Source organism: Ambystoma mexicanum, chromosome 1p (assembly GCF_040938575.1).
Source record: "Ambystoma mexicanum isolate Mex_15411 chromosome 1p, UKY_AmexF1_1, whole genome shotgun sequence".
NCBI lineage: Eukaryota > Metazoa > Chordata > Amphibia > Caudata > Ambystomatidae > Ambystoma > Ambystoma mexicanum.
The window spans coordinates 1322996043-1323014688 of record NC_090921.1 but is presented as its reverse complement, the minus strand read 5'-3'; the positions used below and the strand labels follow the sequence as shown (position 1 = coordinate 1323014688).

At 57.1% G+C, this 18646-nt stretch overlaps 1 protein-coding gene across 1 annotated transcript in view; it reads left to right on the top strand.

The window, feature by feature from the left end:
* Positions 1-18646, top strand: part of LOC138453626 (serine/threonine-protein kinase SBK1-like) — a 44612-nt gene that overhangs the window by 7024 nt on the left and 18942 nt on the right. Inside the window, exon 2 of the mRNA XM_069606644.1 lies at positions 2630-2824. Within this exon, the coding sequence (XP_069462745.1) occupies positions 2659-2824 (166 nt within the window). The 5' untranslated portion in view covers positions 2630-2658. The remainder of the gene's footprint in view (positions 1-2629; positions 2825-18646) is intronic.

Sequence of the window (18646 nt, the reverse complement as noted above, 5' to 3'; positions counted from 1 at the left end):
GTGGCAGGGGTTGCGGGGGTGTCCCCCACACATTAAAACATGATGCAGGGGTGGCAGGGGTTGCGGGGGTGTCCCCCGCACATTAAAACATGATGCGGGGGTGGCAGGGGTTGCGGGGGTGTCCATGTGTGAATTTCACCGCAAAAATATGGCGATATTTTTGCGGGGAATTAACACATGGAACCCTTTTCAGCAGTGCAGGGTCACTTTGAACCGTGCCAAAGATTCCATGAATCAGGCCCTATTTCTTGTCCATAAGAAATGCAATAATGAAAATGTATTTCCATCTGCAGGGAAATAGCAACATCTGTGTTCGTCCCTCTCTGGCAATCGAAATGTGCGGTCGGTCGTTTTTTGCACGTTTTTAATTGCTGCTAAGACCCATCGATGCAGGTCTGCATATTCATTTCCATAATAAAAGGCGAGCACCTTTTATTCTGGCCATCTTCCCTGCTCCCAACACCGTCCTTTTAAAAGGATCGCTTGTTGCCAAATTCAGCGCCCGGACACCTTGATGGCATGCACGTGCTGGCGTCATGCCCAGGGGCACCGAGAACATCATTTCTCCTGCACACGCAGTGGCTATTCCATCCCCGACATCCTGCTCGTGTAAACACTACTTTAGAAGATTCCCATTGGAGCCAAGAGGCTGAGATGCAGGGGCTTACTGCTTTATCTGCGCGTGTGTTCATGGTGCCCGGCAGCGTCAACCTTTCTAGGGAGGATAGCTCAGGGGCCACGTGCTCGCCTTGGAAACAGAACAACACGGAGCAACACAGGTTCGATCCCCTGGTCCGCGCTTAGAACTCTCTGGGTATTAAGCGCGTTATAAATTACCTATCATAACCTACCTTGCGTGCAGAGGGTGCCCCCCCCCTTCTGCAATGAGAGTGCAGTTTGGCAAACGATGGTCTGTCACGCTTCAGGTTTGAAAGTTTTAACCTGCCAGGTTGTCAGAGTTGGGCAGCAGGAGGAAGCCTCAACCAAAGAAAGCTTTTTTTGCTATGGCAGTGCCCCTAAACGGACCCTTTGGGGTTCTTAAGTTACAGGACATGGGGCCTTCATGGAACGTTTAGCGCCGTGCAAAGTGACTTTGCACGGCCAATAAACACGTTCCACCGCGCCTAATTGTAATTGCAAAGCCAAGTTACCCTGCAAAAGTACTCTTTGCACCGTGAATTCGGCCCATTTTGCGCATTGCAAAGAGTACTTTTGCAGTGCAAAGTGACTTTGCACTGCAAGACTAAACTGTACACCGCTCTGTAAACTAGGCCCAGTGGAACGTGTTCATTGCCAGTGCAAAGTCTATTAGCACCGCGCTAAATTTTCCATGAACTAGGCCCATGGTGTCTTGTCCATATGTTGGTTTCCATGAGCAACGGGCAGTGCAGGCGAGTGTAAAGAGTGCTCATGTTCGCAGAACTCACACAAGGAGTTTGTGGATCTGGGAACACACACCACCCCCTTTAACAGAAGGAACACTTCCCAAGGACTTAACCCGCATTTCAAAAGCAGCATGAACCAGCCTTTCAAAGGCTGCCACATGCTGCTTTAGCATCAACGCCCTATTGAAGCGATATATCCCCACTCCTGTGCTGGAGCAGGGAGTTAATCGCTTCAATAGGGCGCTGATGCTAATCCACCATGAGCCAGCCTTTCAAAGGCTGCTACATGCTGGTTTAGCTTCAGCGCCCTATTGAAGAGATATATCCCCCCACTCTCGTGCTCAAGCAGGGAGTTAATCACTTCAATAGGGCGCTGATGCTGCTTTAGCGGGGAGCATTTCCTTTACCCCCCACGACAGCTCGGGCAGCCATTGAAAGATACCCTGATCTGGCATGGCAGGGGTTAATGTGGGGCCCCGGGCGACCGCCCAGGTTGCCTGAGTCTAAAGCCGGCCCTCTTTAGAGGTGAGGGGATGATGGCATGCCTGTCAGAGTACAATCTACGTCATCTTGGGAGGCAAATAAGGTGATGTCCTGGTACAATCCACACCATCTGGAGGGGCTGAAGAGATGATGGTGAGTGTCCTGGTAAAATGTACGCCAGCTTGAGGAGGTTAAGAGATGATGGAGAGCGTGTCATTGTACAATGTCGGCATCTTGGGAAGGTGAACTGGTGATGGCGGGGGTGTCGTGGTACAATGTACGCCATCTTGGGAAGGTGATCAGGTGATGGCGGGGGTGTCGTGGTACAATGTACGCCATCCTGGGAAGGTGAACAGGTGATGGCAAGGGTGTCGTGTTACAATGTTCGCCATCTTGGGAAGGTGATCAGGTGATGGCGGGGGTGTCGTGTTACAATGTACGCCATCTTGGGAAGGTGAACAGGTGATGGCGGGGGTGTCATGTTACAATGTACGCCATCTTGGGAAGGTGATCAGGTGATGGCGGGGGTGTCGTGGTACAATGTATGCCATTTTGGGGAAAGGAAGCGATGTCTTCGTGCAAATGCTAGCAGCTTGGGGCGATGGAGAGATGGTGTCTTGGGTTTTATGGTACAATCTACGCCAGCTTGGGGAGGTGAAGAGAGCATAGCTTGCGTGTCATGGTAGATCTTGTGCCGGCCTCGCACCTTCAGCCCTCACACAGTCCATAGCTTTGATGCCTCCTTTCTTCTGTCCCAACAGGACTCTGAAGCCCTCCACCACCACAAGCCATGAATCTGAATGGGAGACGCAGGAGTGGCCTTCTCTTGGAGGACATGCTCCTTCTGACCTCCCAGAACCTGCCCCGGCTGACAGTGAAGGACAACTACAGCATCATCAAGGAGCTGGGAAGCGGGTCCTACGGGCAGGTTCTGCTGGCGGTGCACCACACACAAGGTACGGGCTCGAGGAACAAGTACCAACCACTTGCATAGACCGGCGCACCATTTTGTATATCTTTTTCTAGCCAAGTGTAGGCCAGGAAGCTGGGTTGTAGGGTTTCTGATGGCATCTGAGAAATATCTGGAAAGAAGCGCTTTGGCGTAAGGCGCTATATACAAATTTGATAAATACAAATAAAAATACAAGATGCAGCTTCAGGGGGAGTCGCATGCCGGTTAGTAGGCTAGGGCATCAAAGCCTCTGATTGAGTCTCATATACATCACACGGGCACCACCCCTTAGAGTCTCATTGAGTCTCATTCATGGTGGGATGCCTCTGCCTCATATTTAGTCCTAAGTACATCAAGGTGGCGGGGAGTCCTTGCCTCAGATGGAATGATATGATATGATAGGTTATTTATAACGCGCTTAATACCCAGAGGTTTCTGAGCGCGGACCTGGGGATCGAAGCTGTGTTGCTCCGTGTCGTCTTGCTTCCAAGGTGAGCACTTTGCCCTTAGGCTATCCTCCCGAGAATCTCATGCACATCATGGGGACGAGGCATTTTAGCCTCAGGTGGTTTCCCATGTCTCTGTTGAGGGTGTGGTGTCTTGGCCTCAGGTGGAATCTCATGTATATTATGGGGGCGTGGTGTCTTTTCATTTAATGGAACCGCATGTACACCACGAGGGCCGGATGTGGGTCTTTCCCTCGGATGATGCCTCATTTACATTTTGAGTGGAGATTGTCTTACCCACAGATGGAGTCTCGTGAACACATCATGGCGAGGTGTTCTAGTCTCTGATGGGGGTACATCAAGAGGGTCGGGTTTTTGAGCCTCCTATTGTGCCTTATTGTTTTGGAATGGAGATCTGTGTAGCAGTATAATTGCCTTAAAATGTAGGCATTTAAAGGTTTCCTAAAGGTCAGAAGGCGTGGAGCGGCTTAGGTTGTGCTCTGCAATCTGGGAGCGGGAACATATTTCGCAGTCGTGGCAATGAGAGTCTCGGAGGTGGTGAGGAGGAGTTTCAGGATCTGTGTGTTGAGAGGGAATTCTGTAGACTTTGTTCTGGGAGTAAGTGCCCCAGGCTTGAAGGTGGTAGAAATGGCTTTCTCAGTCTGGCTGGTGATGTGAGTGAGAGCCACAGTAGTGTGTGTGTGGTGTAAGTTACACAGTTCGGGTGTCGGTGAGAGTTGTGAGTTCGACAATACAACGTGCTTGGACTGAGTTCCACATTCTTTGTCATTTGAAAGAGCATCATACGTGCCAGCATTTTCCATTCCAATGAGTACGCACTTGTCCAGTCCACATGTTTTTCTTTGCATTCTGGGGCTTGTAGTTCTGCTTTTCCCATTATGAAACTCACACAAGTCCCAGAATGCAACACAAAAGCGAGGACTGGAAAAGCACCTACAGATTCGAATGGATCATGTTGGCAACGATGGAGCTCCTTAGTGTGGGTTTACAGAGGCAAAACTAATAGGCCGATTCATGGAATAATTAGCGCGGCGCAAGTGGCCAAAAACGTGCGATTCGCAGTGGAATAGCGAAAATCGCAGTGGAATAGCGAAAATCGCAGTGGAATAGCGAAAATCGCACGAAAAGCAGCGCACATCGATTCATGGAAGGCCGTGCGCGAGAAAACCATCGGACGTGCGATAAGAAAGTGCGCGGCGCACGTTGGCGCACAGGCCATCTAACGGCATGCGCCAGGTCACAGCGAAAATCGCACAGTCCACAGTGAAAATCGCACATAGCGCGGCGCACGCAACAAAAGTAGGCGGAACACGGGGCGTAACACTCGGAATGGGGAACAACTTGCCAAAATGTGGGCGTCACGGGGGAAGCACAGGGTAAAAGTGTGCAGACGCCCACACGCTCGCCTACAACACGTATTCATGGAATAGAATAGGTCAAAAAAGCGCACGCTCAAACCAGCGCACAGGCACAAACACGACCGCCACAAGAAAGCAGGCGGTAGCGTCTCAGCGGCTGTAAGAAATGTGCGCCAAAAGGTGCGCCAACAAATAGCACCCATATACTGCCATGATGAATGTCCTATACTGTGGCCCTCCAGGACAAATGACGTGCAAAGGGGTACCCACAAACACGGACACGCTGACAAAAAATACGTGTGCGCGGGAAGTCTCACACGCGATTTGGCCGGGTACGTGGATTTCAGGGGTGCGCGGGAAGGTCCACACGCGATTACAGCAGGGTACGTGCATTTCAGGGGTGCGCGGGAATTTCCACACGCGAATAGCCTGGCCGCGTGTATTTCAGGGGTGTGCGGGAAGTCCCACACGCGATTACAGCAGGGTACGTGTATTTCAGGGGTGCGCGGGAAGTTCCACACGCGAATAGCCTGGCCGCGTGTATTTCAGGGGTGCGCGGGAAGTCCCACACGCGATTACAGCAGGGTACGTGTATTTCAGGGGTGCGCGGGAAGTTCCACACGCGAATAGCCTGGCCGCATGTATTTCAGGGGTGCGCGGGAAGTTCCACACGCGAATAGCCTGGGCGCGTGTATTTCAGGGGTGCGCGGGAATTTCCACACGCGAATAGGCTGGGCGCGTGTATTACAGGGGTGCGCGGGAAGTCCCACACGCGATTACAGCAGGGTACGTGTATTTCAGGGGTGCGCGGGAATTTCCACACGCGAATAGCCTGGGCGCGTGTATTTCAGGGGTGCGCGGGAATTATCACACGCGATTTGGCTTGGTACGTGTATTACAGTGGTGCGCGCGAAGTTGCACACACACGCCAATAGCCTGGCCGCGTGTATTTCAGGGGTGCGCGGGAAGTCCCACACGCGATTACAGCAGGGTACGTGTATTTCAGGGGTGCGCGGGAAGTTCCACACGCGAATAGCCTGGCCGCGTGTATTTCAGGGGTGCGCGGGAAGTTCCACACGCGAATAGGCTGGGCGGGTGTATTTCAGGGGTGCGCGGGAAGTTCCACACGCGAATAGCCTGGGCGCGTGTATTTCAGGGGTGCGCGGGAATTTCCACACGCGAATAGGCTGGGCGCGTGTATTACAGGGGTGCGCGGGAAGTCCCACACGCGATTACAGCAGGGTACGTGTATTTCAGGGGTGCGCGGGAATTTCCACACGCGAATAGCCTGGGCGCGTGTATTTCAGGGGTGCGCGGGAATTATCACACGCGATTTGGCTTGGTACGTGTATTACAGGGGTGCGTGCGAAGTTACACACGCGATTAGGCTGGGTGGGTCCTGTCACCCTCGACGGCCCCTGCAGGCAGCCCACAAAACAGGGGACTACCCTGCAGACCTGCTCATGTCTCCCACCACCCCCACCCCCCCAGTCACCAGGGGTACCCTCCACCAGGCCCCCACTCATGTCTCCCACCACCCCCATCCCCCCAGTCACCAGGGGCACCCTCCACCAGGCCCCCAACCATGTCTCCCACCACCCCCACCCCCCACCATCCAGGGGCACCCTCCACCAGGCCCCCACTCATGTCACCCACCACCCCCACCCCCCCAGTCACCAGGAGCACCCTCCACCAGGCCCCCACTCATGTCACCCACCACCCCCACCCCCCCAGTCACCAGGGGCACCCTCCACCAGGCCCCCAACCATGTCTCCCACCACCCCCACCCCCCACCATCCAGGGGCACCCTCCACCAGGCCCCCACTCATGTCTCCCACCACCCCCACCCCCCAGCAGTGCAGGGGCAGCCTCCACCAGGCCCACACTCATGTCTCCCACCACCCCCACCCCCCCAGTCACCAGGGGCACCCTCCACCAGGCCCCCAACCATGTCTCCCACCACCCCCACCCCCCACCATCTAGGGGCACCCTCCACCAGGCCCCCACTCATGTCTCCCACCACCCCCACCCCCCCAGTCACCAGGGGCACCCTCCACCAGGCCCCCAACCATGTCTCCCACCACCCCCACCCCCCACCATCTAGGGGCACCCTCCACCAGGCCCCCACTCATGTCACCCACCACCCCCACCCCCCCAGTCACCAGGGGCACCCTCCACCAGGCCCCCACTCATGTCACCCACCACCCCCACCCCCCCAGTCACCAGGGGCACCCTCCACCAGGCCCCCAACCATGTCTCCCACCACCCCCACCCCCCACCATCCAGGGGCACCCTCCACCAGGCCCCCACTCATGTCTCCCACCACCCCCACCCCCCAGCAGTGCAGGGGCAGCCTCCACCAGGCCCACACTCATGTCTCCCACCACCCCCACCCCCCCAGTCACCAGGGGCACCCTCCACCAGGCCCCCAACCATGTCTCCCACCACCCCACCCCCCACCATCCAGGGGCACCCTCCACCAGGCCCCCACTCATGTCTCCCACCACCCCCACCCCCCAGCAGTGCAGGGGCAGGCTCCACCAGGCCCCCACCCATGCCTCCCACCACCCCCACCCCCCCGCCACCAGGGGCACCCTCCACCAGGCCCCCACTCATGTCACCCACCACCCCCACCCCCCCGCCACCAGGGGCACCCTCCACCAGGCCCCCACTCATGTCACCCACCACCCCCACCCCCCGAGTCACCAGGGGCACCCTCCACCAGGCCCCCACCCATGCCTCCCACCACCCCCACCCCCCCGCCACCAGGGGCACCCTCCACCAGGCCCCCACTCATGTCACCCACCACCCCCACCCCCCCGCCACCAGGGGCACCCTCCACCAGGCCCCCACTCATGTCACCCACCACCCCCACCCCCCCAGTCACCAGGGGCACCCTCCACCAGGCCCCCACTCATGTCACCCACCACCCCCACCCCCCCAGTCACCAGGGGCACCCTCCACCAGGCCCCCAACCATGTCTCCCACCACCCCCACCCCCCACCATCTAGGGGCACCCTCCACCAGGCCCCCACTCATGTCTCCCACCACCCCCACCCCCCAGCAGTGCAGGGGCAGGCTCCACCAGGCCCCCACCCATGCCTCCCACCACCCCCACCCCCCCGCCACCAGGGGCACCCTCCACCAGGCCCCCACTCATGTCACCCACCACCCCCACCCCCCCAGTCACCAGGGGCACCCTCCACCAGGCCCCCACCCATGCCTCCCACCACCCCCACCCCCCACCATCCAGGGGCACCCTCCACCAGGCCCCCACTCATGTCTCCCACCACCCCCACCCCCCCCGCCACCAGGGGCAGCCTCCACGAGGCCCACACTCATGTCTCCCACCACCCCCACCCCCCCGCCACCAGGGGCACCCTCCACCAGGCCCCCACTCATGTCACCCACCACCCCCACCCCCCCGCCACCAGGGGCACCCTCCACCAGGCCCCCACTCATGTCTCCCACCACCCCCACCCCCCAGCAGTGCAGGGGCAGGCTCCACCAGGCCCCCACCCATACCTCCCACCACCCCCACCCCCCCGCCACCAGGGGCACCCTCCACCAGGCCCCCACTCATGTCACCCACCACCCCCACCCCCCCAGTCACCAGGGGCACCCTCCACCAGGCCCCCAACCATGTCTCCCACCACCCCCACCTCCCACCATCTAGGGGCACCCTCCACCAGGCCCCCACTCATGTCTCCCACCACCCCCACCCCCCCAGTCACCAGGGGCACCCTCCACCAGGCCCCCAACCATGTCTCCCACCACCCCCACCCCCCACCATCTAGGGGCACCCTCCACCAGGCCCCCACTCATGTCACCCACCACCCCCACCCCCCCAGTCACCAGGGGCACCCTCCACCAGGCCCCCACTCATGTCACCCACCACCCCCACCCCCCCAGTCACCAGGGGCACCCTCCACCAGGCCCCCAACCATGTCGCCCACCACCCCCACCCCCCACCATCCAGGGGCACCCTCCACCAGGCCCCCACTCATGTCTCCCACCACCCCCACCCCCCAGCAGTGCAGGGGCAGCCTCCACCAGGCCCCCACCCATGCCTCCCACCACCCCCACACCCCGCCACCAGGGGCACCCTCCACCAGGCCCCCACTCATGTCACCCACCACCCCCACCCCCCCGCCACCAGGGGCACCCTCCACCAGGCCCCCACTCATGTCACCCACCACCCCCACCCTCCCAGTCACCAGGGGCACCCTCCACCAGGCCCCCACCCATGCCTCCCACCACCCCCACCCCCCCGCCACCAGGGGCACCCTCCACCAGGCCCCCACTCATGTCACCCACCACCCCCACCCCCCCGCCACCAGGGGCACCCTCCACCAGGCCCCCACTCATGTCACCCACCACCCCCACCCCCCCAGTCACCAGGGGCACCCTCCACCAGGCCCCCACTCATGTCACCCACCACCCCCACCCCCCCAGTCACCATGGGCACCCTCCACCAGGCCCCCAACCATGTCTCCCACCACCCCCACCATCCACGGGCACCCTCCACCAGGCCCCCACCCATGCCTCCCACCACCCCCACCCCCCAGCACTGTGGGGAACCTGCCAGCACGCCCCCACACATGTCCCCCTGGCCCCAGGTCCTGACGATACACAATCATGGCAGTAATGGCCAGCATACCCAGCACAAACACCCAGGCAAGGATTGCATCCACCCACATAGTGAATGCAATCACATGACACAACCCCAATGCCAAGTATGCAAAAGAACACATGTCCGTCACACACACATACACAATGGGTGCAAGTGAATGTCAAAACCCATATCATGACATGTAACAAACCAATGAGAAAATAACACAAGTGTAAGAAAATATAAAAAATGTATTAAATACCAAAAATAAGTGAACTTTTCAAACATACAACGATGTGGCTAAGTAAATAAATTGTCCATGTCCGAGAACAAAAGTGATAAACAAAAAAACAAAGGAAAAAAAAATTAAAATGAATTTGTCCAAAGCAATATCATGTAATAGGAAATTAATGAAAAACCATTACGTCATGGTGAAAACAATAAGAAATTAAAAAAATGTATCTCCCAAAAAAACAAACTATATACAGGAATGTTCCAGGGTCCATGAGCCCAACACCAAAAATGAAACCTACCACTAACTAATGAAAAATATATGTACAAAAAAGTGGCCATTGTCCGAGCGGTCCAAAATAATAAAAATAAATAAAGGAAACCTAGCACTAACTAACTAAATAACTATATACAAAGGCAGCGGGCAAGTCCTGCGGCTCACTTGGTGATGTTGCTGGCCAGGGCATCATCGAACTCCATGTCGATGTCCTGGAGGCGGGACTCTGTCCTGGCCCTGAGGTCTCGCAGGCACAACCCCATGTCCACCTCAAACTCCCTGCGAGCTTCCTCGAGGCACTCAGCCCGCCTCAATGCCCGACGCATGGAGAACTCCGCCCTGACCATGGCGAGCCGCTCCTCTTCCGCCCGCTGCCGCTCCGCACCTATCCGCTGGCCAAACTCCTCCCACACGGAACACACCACCATCCCAGGGTTGCCCTGCCCTCCGGCCGATGCCTGCCCCTCTGATCTTGATGGCCCCGAGCCATGATGCCTCCCACGTCGAGCCCGCTGCTGCCTCCGACGCCACTGCCTCTGCCAGCACGACAGCATCCAGGCTGATGGAAACCACCGACGCCGTCGTGCACGTGCCCTGCCCGATGATGCCGTCACATCTTCCATCTGCTGGGGTCCACTTGCTGTGTTGTCCACCCCTGCTGGACCTCCGACTCCCAACTGTGGCAGGGATGGGATCCCCACCGAGCTGGCTGCATTGGTCGGGGCAGGTCCACAGGGGGCCCTGGTGGCATCTGGGCCGGAAGACGGCAAGGAGAACGACCGGTGGATAGCCTGCACAGAGGAGGAGAGGGCCGTCAGATTGGCCAACACATGCAGGAAACCCCCGAACATGGCCGTTCCCAATTGGGCCACGTCGGCACGGTGCACTTCGTGATGACGTGCGTGCTCCTCCCGGGAAGCACGCACGTCATCACGAATCACAGCCGTGCGCATCGCGACCCCAATCAGGACCTTCTCCACGCGGCCAGGGGTTACCACGTCCGCAGGTGGAGGGGAGTCAGGTGACATGGACATCCCCTCTACCTGCGGACGGGCCTGGGACGGGGCATCCCTGCTGGTGCATGGTGGTGCACTCACAGGGTCAGGGACAGTGACATGCACAGGCCCCTCCACGGTGACCTGTGCTGCCTCCTGCCCCTGGCCCTGGACTGCACCACTTGCACCAGCAGGGATGCTCCCACCAGGCCCCATGTGTGCACCAGTGTCGGCCTCCTCCTCCTCTGTGCAAACCACCAACCTGGATGGCTCCTCACCGTCTCCCGCCGTAGCAGGCCCCTGTGGGGGCTCACCCACCCCTTCCGCTGCAGCCGTGGGGGCATCCCCGCCGCCTTGCTCCACAGCGCCGTCTCCGCCCTCTTCTTCACTAGCCGCTGCGTAGAGGGAGACAAAGGACACAAGCATCAGGCTACTGTACAATGGTCCCCTAGACAGGAAGCAATAGCAGATGAGCACCACTGTCAAAGTACACTTCCATCATGTCCCTCCACAACACATGGGTCAGTCCAGGCAAAACACACACAGTAACAGGCATGGTGCATGCCATGGACATTTCCATGCATGTCCAATGGACTCTAGAAACATTCAATGATATGTAACTCACATGCATCATGGCTCATGCATATCACATGCACACACTTCACCTCAGTCACATCCATCTGGCCCCAAACACACCGAACACAGGCGAAACAAGGGTAAGTTGGGTGCGTCACTGAATCTGTGCATTGTCACACACATGTGTCATGCATCCATGGCATGCACAAGTCACAGACACGCAGGTCAGGCACACAGACATGGCTACCATATATGTACCTGGCATCAGCACCCATCCTTCACCCCCATCCATGTCCAGGTACAGAGACTGGCATGCTCTCATGTCCAAAATCTGCATAGGGCTCCCCATGCCGCATTTCAACACATGCAACAACCATGTGGGTCACACATCACTGGTCGCACATGCATTACCATGATGTCCCTGCACACATACATGCATACATGGCCCATGGCACACATACAGGCAAGTATCATAGAACCAGCACACCGCAACATGCCCTGTCTCACACAGTAATGCTTGGACACATACCGCTCAACTCCAGACGGGCCTCCCTCTCAAGGACCTGGGCGTGGAGCGCTGGGCGTACGCGTTCCAGGACCATCTTCTGGATGGAACTCATGCGGCCCCGGACCCCCTCCACGAGGCGCTGGGCCTTCACAAGGGTCCTGGACCTCAAGTCCTCCCAGCGCTTCTTGATCTTCTGGACGTTGCGGGTTGCCACCCCCTCCGCGTTGATGGCAACCACACAGTCGGCCCAGATCCTCTCCCGTCCTTCCTTGCTGGCGCGGGACGATCCAAAGAGGGCATCATACTGCCCCAGGACATGCTCCACCAGGACACCAACTTCGGTGGCAGTGAAGCTGGTGCCCCTCTGCCCCTCTGGCCTGGGGTTGCCACTGGTGCCAGATGTGGAAGTGTCCGACATGGCAACCCCAGAGGCAGGTGTGGGTGGGCAACTGGGTCCTGGGGCTGGGCTGTGGAGCGATGTAATCCCAGTTGGGAGTCTTCAGTTCTAGCAGGGGTGGACACAGCAACTGGACCCCTGCAGATGGCTGATGTGCAGGCACCAAATGGCAGGGCACGGTGGCAGCAGGCAGGCAAGCAGGCATGCAGCAGCAGATAGCACGTGGGAGGCTGCTCGGGGCACTGGGGGGCAGTAACTCGGCCTTCTGGGCAGGAGCGTGGTGTTCCGTGTGTTTTCGGGTGGCCAGCTTGATACGGAGTGATTTGGCACGTGAAAATCCTGCACGTCAGCGTGAAATCCGAGGAAAGGCCCTTAGCGCGTAAGCACGTCAGCACGCATACGCGATTCTATTGGACCAGAGTCCCTCAGCGCGTAAGCGCGTCTGACGTGACCCGCACGGGCGTTCCCCACTCAGCACGTGATGACGGAACACACGTGGAAATACTGCACGTCAGAGTGTCATCGCGTGATTGGCCTATGTACGTGTATTTCATTGCGTGTAATTGGACAAAAGTGCGCGTACACGCGATTGGCCTATGTACGTGTATTTCAGGGGTGCGCGGGCACTTACACACGCAAGTACGTCAGCGCACCTGTATGGCTGCTGCGTGGGAATTTCCACACGCTATTGGAGTGGGAACTAGATTCCAGGGGTGCGCGGGTCACACGCTGTATCCCGTGGTGCGTGTGAATTTCCACACGCTATTGGACTGGGAACTGGATTCCAGGGGTGCGCGGGTCACACGCTGTATCCCGTGGTGCGTGTGAATTTCCACACGCTATTGGACTGGGAACTGGATTCCAGGGGTGCGCGGGTCACACGCTCGCCTAGAACACGCGCAAAGCATACAATTGCGGACTTTAACAATAACAAGCTCAGACGCCAGGATGAACATACCGTTCCTAGCAGCAGTGGCAGTGGGCTACCAAAGGAGGAGGAGGAGGATAGTCAGGGCCAGAATATTCACACCCAGAACCAGCCTTTTCGGGATGCCTGATGACCAGGTGTATGGGAGGTACAGGTTTCCACCACACATCATACTGGACCTGGTGACTGAGTGGGAGGATGACCTCACATCACCCACCCTGTGCTCCCAAGCACTCAGCCCCCTGGAGAAGGTCCTCAATGTACTGCACTTCTTAGCCACTGGATCATTTCAGCGGACAAGTGCCATAGTGGGTGGGGTGTCACAGGCCACCCAGTCACGCTGCCTACACCAGGTCTTGAACATCATGACTGCACGCCCATCAGTCCGCAGGCACATATACCTGCCCAGAACACCTGCAGAAAGGCATGCTGCCGCCCTGGATTTTTACGGAGTGGCACGATTCCCCAAAGTGCTAGGTGCCATCGACTGCACCCATGTGGCTCTACGTCCCCCCAGGGCATCAGAGCACATCTATAGGAACCGCAAGCACTGGCATTCAATCAACGTGCAGGTAGTATGTAATGCCAAGGGAATCATCACCTCAGTATATGCCAACTATCCCGGGTCCACCCACGACAGCTTCATTTACCGAATGTCCACCCTATGCCGGGACATAGATGCTGGGCGGCATGGCGATACATGGCTGCTTGGTGAGTATGTATGCCACTGCACATGCATGCATGTTGGATACTGAGCAAGGTCACAACCCCACCAATGATACCAATCACCACCTCCACAGGGGACAGTGCCTACCCTCTCAGCCCCCACATGATGACGCCAATTCGGAACCCCACCACGCCACCCCAGGTAAGATATAACACAGCCCACATTACAACCAGGGGCATAGTGGAGCGCACATTCGGAGTGCTAAAGTCACGCTTTCGCTCCCTTGACCGTTCTGGCGGGCAGTTGTTATACGCTCCCCCAGTAGTGTGCAGGATCATAGTGGCAGCATGTGTCCTGCACAACGTTGCAACACGCCGGGGCCTGGCCGTGGACATGGTGGTGGCCCCACATCCCCAACCACATGCACAGCCGCTGCGCATGGGAGGGGAAAGGGCACGGGGGGAGGCAGCCCGTACACAGCTAGTGGCTAATTACTTCACATAGAAATCACACCCCTGTGGAGTGCACACTGCCCTGGCACATTCCATCTGACAATCAATGATGACTCAACCTGACACTGATCCTGAATGTCTGGAGAATGAACCGGGAATACCATGTCAGCCTGAGATTGTTCACCTGGAAGTGTCACAATGTGTGCATCCCTACCCACACAGACACCACCAATGCAGTTTTGTGAAGTTACACATTGAAGCAGCTAAAATGAATACCCACTTGCAAAATGCAACAAGAGGACAGTGCCATGTCAGCCAACCCAACCCCAGCACCGCCACACGACACACCGTGCCATGTCATGCTAATTGCAGGTAAACAAAGTAATCCCCACAACATGACATCAGTCTCACTATGTACAGTGGCACTATTAGAAACCTGCAACACCTGAAATGCTCACAGCAATGCCGGACCAACAACATACTTGAGCACGTAGTACCATTAACATGACATCACAAATGTTACATATTAGTAGTCTCACCACCTGGAAATGCCTGCACTCCCACCACTACCAACTGTGCAGTGTTGTCGCCATGTAGAGTTGTAGGTGCACTGCTGCCAACATGGTCCCCATCTCCAGACTAGAGGTCCTTGTGTGGACATGAGGAAGGGACCTGCAAATTGGGAGGTAGACACAGAAGAAGAGTTACACATCAATGCAACATGCAGTGTACAACACAACAGCAATATGCACTATGAATGTATACACAGTATTGACTACAGACTGGCCACACAGCTCATGGGAGTCCAACGTCACTGTGTAATTCACTGTCACTTGGGCACACCCTTTGCAAGCCCATGGAAACGGGAAGCAGGAGGGGTGTGTGTGACTCAAACCCAAGCATCTGAACCAAATACATTACAAGCCTGCATGTGCCCAGCCACAATGCAGCGTATGCCCACAGGAACCACGGAAGCCAACAGATCGAAGCCAACAGATCGAAGCCAACAGATCGAAGCCAACAGATTGAAGCCAACAGATCGTCCCAAAAAAATTGGGAATAAAAGAAATCAAAATAAAAATAAAAATTAGAAACAATCAAAAATGGCCATTGATGGGCCCGGGGGGTTGGGGAGGCCACCCAGGAGGTCCGAGGACAGGATGCACACCAGAACCCACCTGCGTGGATCCTGGGAAGATAAAACACCTCCATGGGCTCATGGCCCACACGGCTACCCTATTGTGGGAGTATCACTGCTGTCACTATTATCACCCTGTGCAGCTGCATCCGGAGGTGGTTGCACTATGGGAGGCAGCCCACGCAAGGCCCTAGTCTGCTCCTCCATGGCTGCAAGCATGCGGGTGTGGTAGGTCTGGTTCTGGAGGATGAGTGTGCGGAGGTCCCCATGCAACAACTCATGGGATGCCCGGACCTCCGCCCTCGTTGCCTGCATCTCAGCTGAGAGCGTACGGGTGAGACGCTCCAGCTGCTGTTCTGTCCTTTGGTGTGTTGAAGCCTCAAGCTCAACAAGAGTCGTCCTGAGGTGAAGGAGCTCCTGCCTCAGGGCTTCCCTGTGGCCCTGGGACTCAATGGAGATGGCCTCCTGCAGAGTCGCCAGTGCCGCCCGCCTGTCCCTGTTGGACCCCAACATGTCCTCCCTGTGTGACTGGCAGATGGAGTCGGTTGCCTGCTCTAGTCGCTCCATCAGCCTTTCTGGGGGGACAATGGAAGTGGCCACCCTATCCATGGCCTGAGCCATCATCTCGGATGATGCAGCCTGTTGGGTAGCCATACCGTAAATGGATTGCTCCCATGCGGTATTGCCGGGTGGCGTACGGCCACCACGTCGGCGGGCACCACACCTGTCTGGGGCAAGGCGAACTGCGCCTTGCTGTGCCGGCACTGCCTGAGGCTGCAGGACTGCATTCCCCCTCTGATCTGCTGGCCCAGGAACAGGATCAGATGTCGCGGAGTGTGACCCTGCATCCGTAACCACCGAAGGCGTAGCTGCCAACACTGACATCCCCATGGAGGGTACTGACCCTGGTGCAGGTGGGTGAGACAGAACAGAATCCCTCCCTGGAACACTCACCTGCGACGGCACGTAGGTCTCATCCGAATCAACACCTGAGTACAGCTCGGGGGAGGTGCAGCCAGAGACACCCCTTGAGAGCACGACCTGCAGCACTTGTGGGATCTCCCCCACCACCACACCACGTCCCTCACTGGTGGTTGGTCGGCCCTGGGACACCTCCTGGGTCTGCACCATCTCCACAACCCCAGCAGTATCAGGTGCGTCTTCCCCTGCAAAGACATGAAAACAAAGAAATGGAAACAGGCATTAGCACCATGGCACACATTGAGGGCTGAAAAGCAAGAGAACCAGTACTTGATTGACACATGTCCCACATGACTAAAACCCTCCCATGCATGCACCCTCACTGCGTATGAAGTGCAGGCAAATGGCACACACTGATGACACCAAGATGGAAGATGAACAAATTTTCTGCATGCTGCCTGGCAGTGGCATCACACATTGGCCTGTGATTGGCAGGTGAAACACACATGCCATCACACAGATGGCATGTACCATTGCTATTGAGTGAAGATGGAGAGGAGGGCAGCACCTATTCATTCAGTCCAGTTCCCGCATGTAATAGCTTTTCTAATTCTAACAGGTCAGATTTTTCACCTGGAGCTGCCAGTCTGAAATGGTCAAATTGCACAGGGACATGTGTGTACAAATGATATCCAGGTAACAAAGTCACTCCACTTTACCATACCCATGTCAGACATGTGACTAGTGGACAGCGACATGCCTAGTGAAAGTGGTGGAATGCAAACAAACTGACTGAATGAACAGTGAAAAAGAAGCAAATATGTTGTGTCAAGGTGACACTTCAAGGGCAACTGGCGTGCAGTTGTGCTAGATGTCTACTGTTGGCAGAAGGGATACTGCTATGGCCAAATGCAGCTGCGCAGGAAGGATTGCATGAAGCACATGGCTGACCCATACGACTCAGGCGCACACACTCTCACCTGGCACCCGAACAGAAGCCCTCACACACACACCATGCACATGGATGACACACACATGCATGTGCACTCACCGGACAATGCCTCGTAATCAGCCAGATCTCCCACGCCTTGGATCTGTTCCTCCGTGACGTAGGTCCCAGCGACTGACTCATGTGGAGTGAGTTCCATGTCTACTACTGGAGACCCACCTCCAGTCACTAGAGTTGCGGCATGACTTGAGGCCAGCTTACTCTTTGCCCTGCGCTTTAGGTCATTCCAGCGCTTATAGCAATCATTGGCTGTGCGCCTCACGATTCCAAGGGCACTTACGATGTCCGCAACGGTCTGCCAGTGTGCCTGGCGTTGTGCAGGTGTGGTCTTGGATCCTGCAACAATGACCATCTCGTTGTCATGTCCGGACACATACTCGACAAGTGCATTCAGTTCGTCATCCGTGAAGCTGGGCTTCCTGGACGGGCCGGACTGTGTAGCCGTGTCTGGGGCATCAGCCTGTGCCGGACCAGCACTCTTCCTCTTCCGCTTGGAAGGTGGTGGTGATCCTGAGTGTCCTGCACCGCTCTGGACACTAGGGGCAGGAGCCCTGGTGGACTCTGTATCAGGAGTGTGGGATTGCACACTCAGCATGGGAGTTGGTGCAGGCATTGGCTCTAGTGTGATGGTGTCAGGGGGAATGTCAGCAGCATGGACTAGGACCGACACTGTCCTGGCTGGGTGCGTGAGGGCTGGGGTGGATGGAGCCGCAGCTGCCCCTGCAGCCTCTCCGCCCTGCCTCCTTGGTGCAGCAGATGAACTTGCTGCCCCAGATCCACGTGGCATGATGGCATCAACGTGCACCAGCGCACGTGTCGTAGCCCTGCTGACCTGGAAGTCAGCCATGGAGTCAGCCAGGTCTGGTGCCACAATGGGCTGGTCCAACAAGGGCTGAGCATGGATGGTGTCAGCCACTTCAGCCTCAACGGGAGGGGGGGAGGGGGGGAGGGGGGAGATGATGGGTGCCCTTGACTGGTCCTCCACACATGGGGGGACAGGCTCACCCTGAAAGTTACGACCACGTCCCCTACCGGATCCACCACGGCCACCACTTGTGGCTCTTCCACCTTTGCCACCCTTACGGAATCCTCGCCTCCCAGCCATGGCACTGATATTAATGTGCGTATGGGAGTGGCTGTAGACAATTGTCCTGGGCAATTGGGGGTCAAAGGGGTTGGGTACCAGATGGTAATTGTACCCTAGTGCTCTAGCACGGCTGATTGTAACCCCTGGGGAAAGATGACGGGTCACGCAACGCACAGGAGGCCCAAAAAAGGGAGATGACGTGC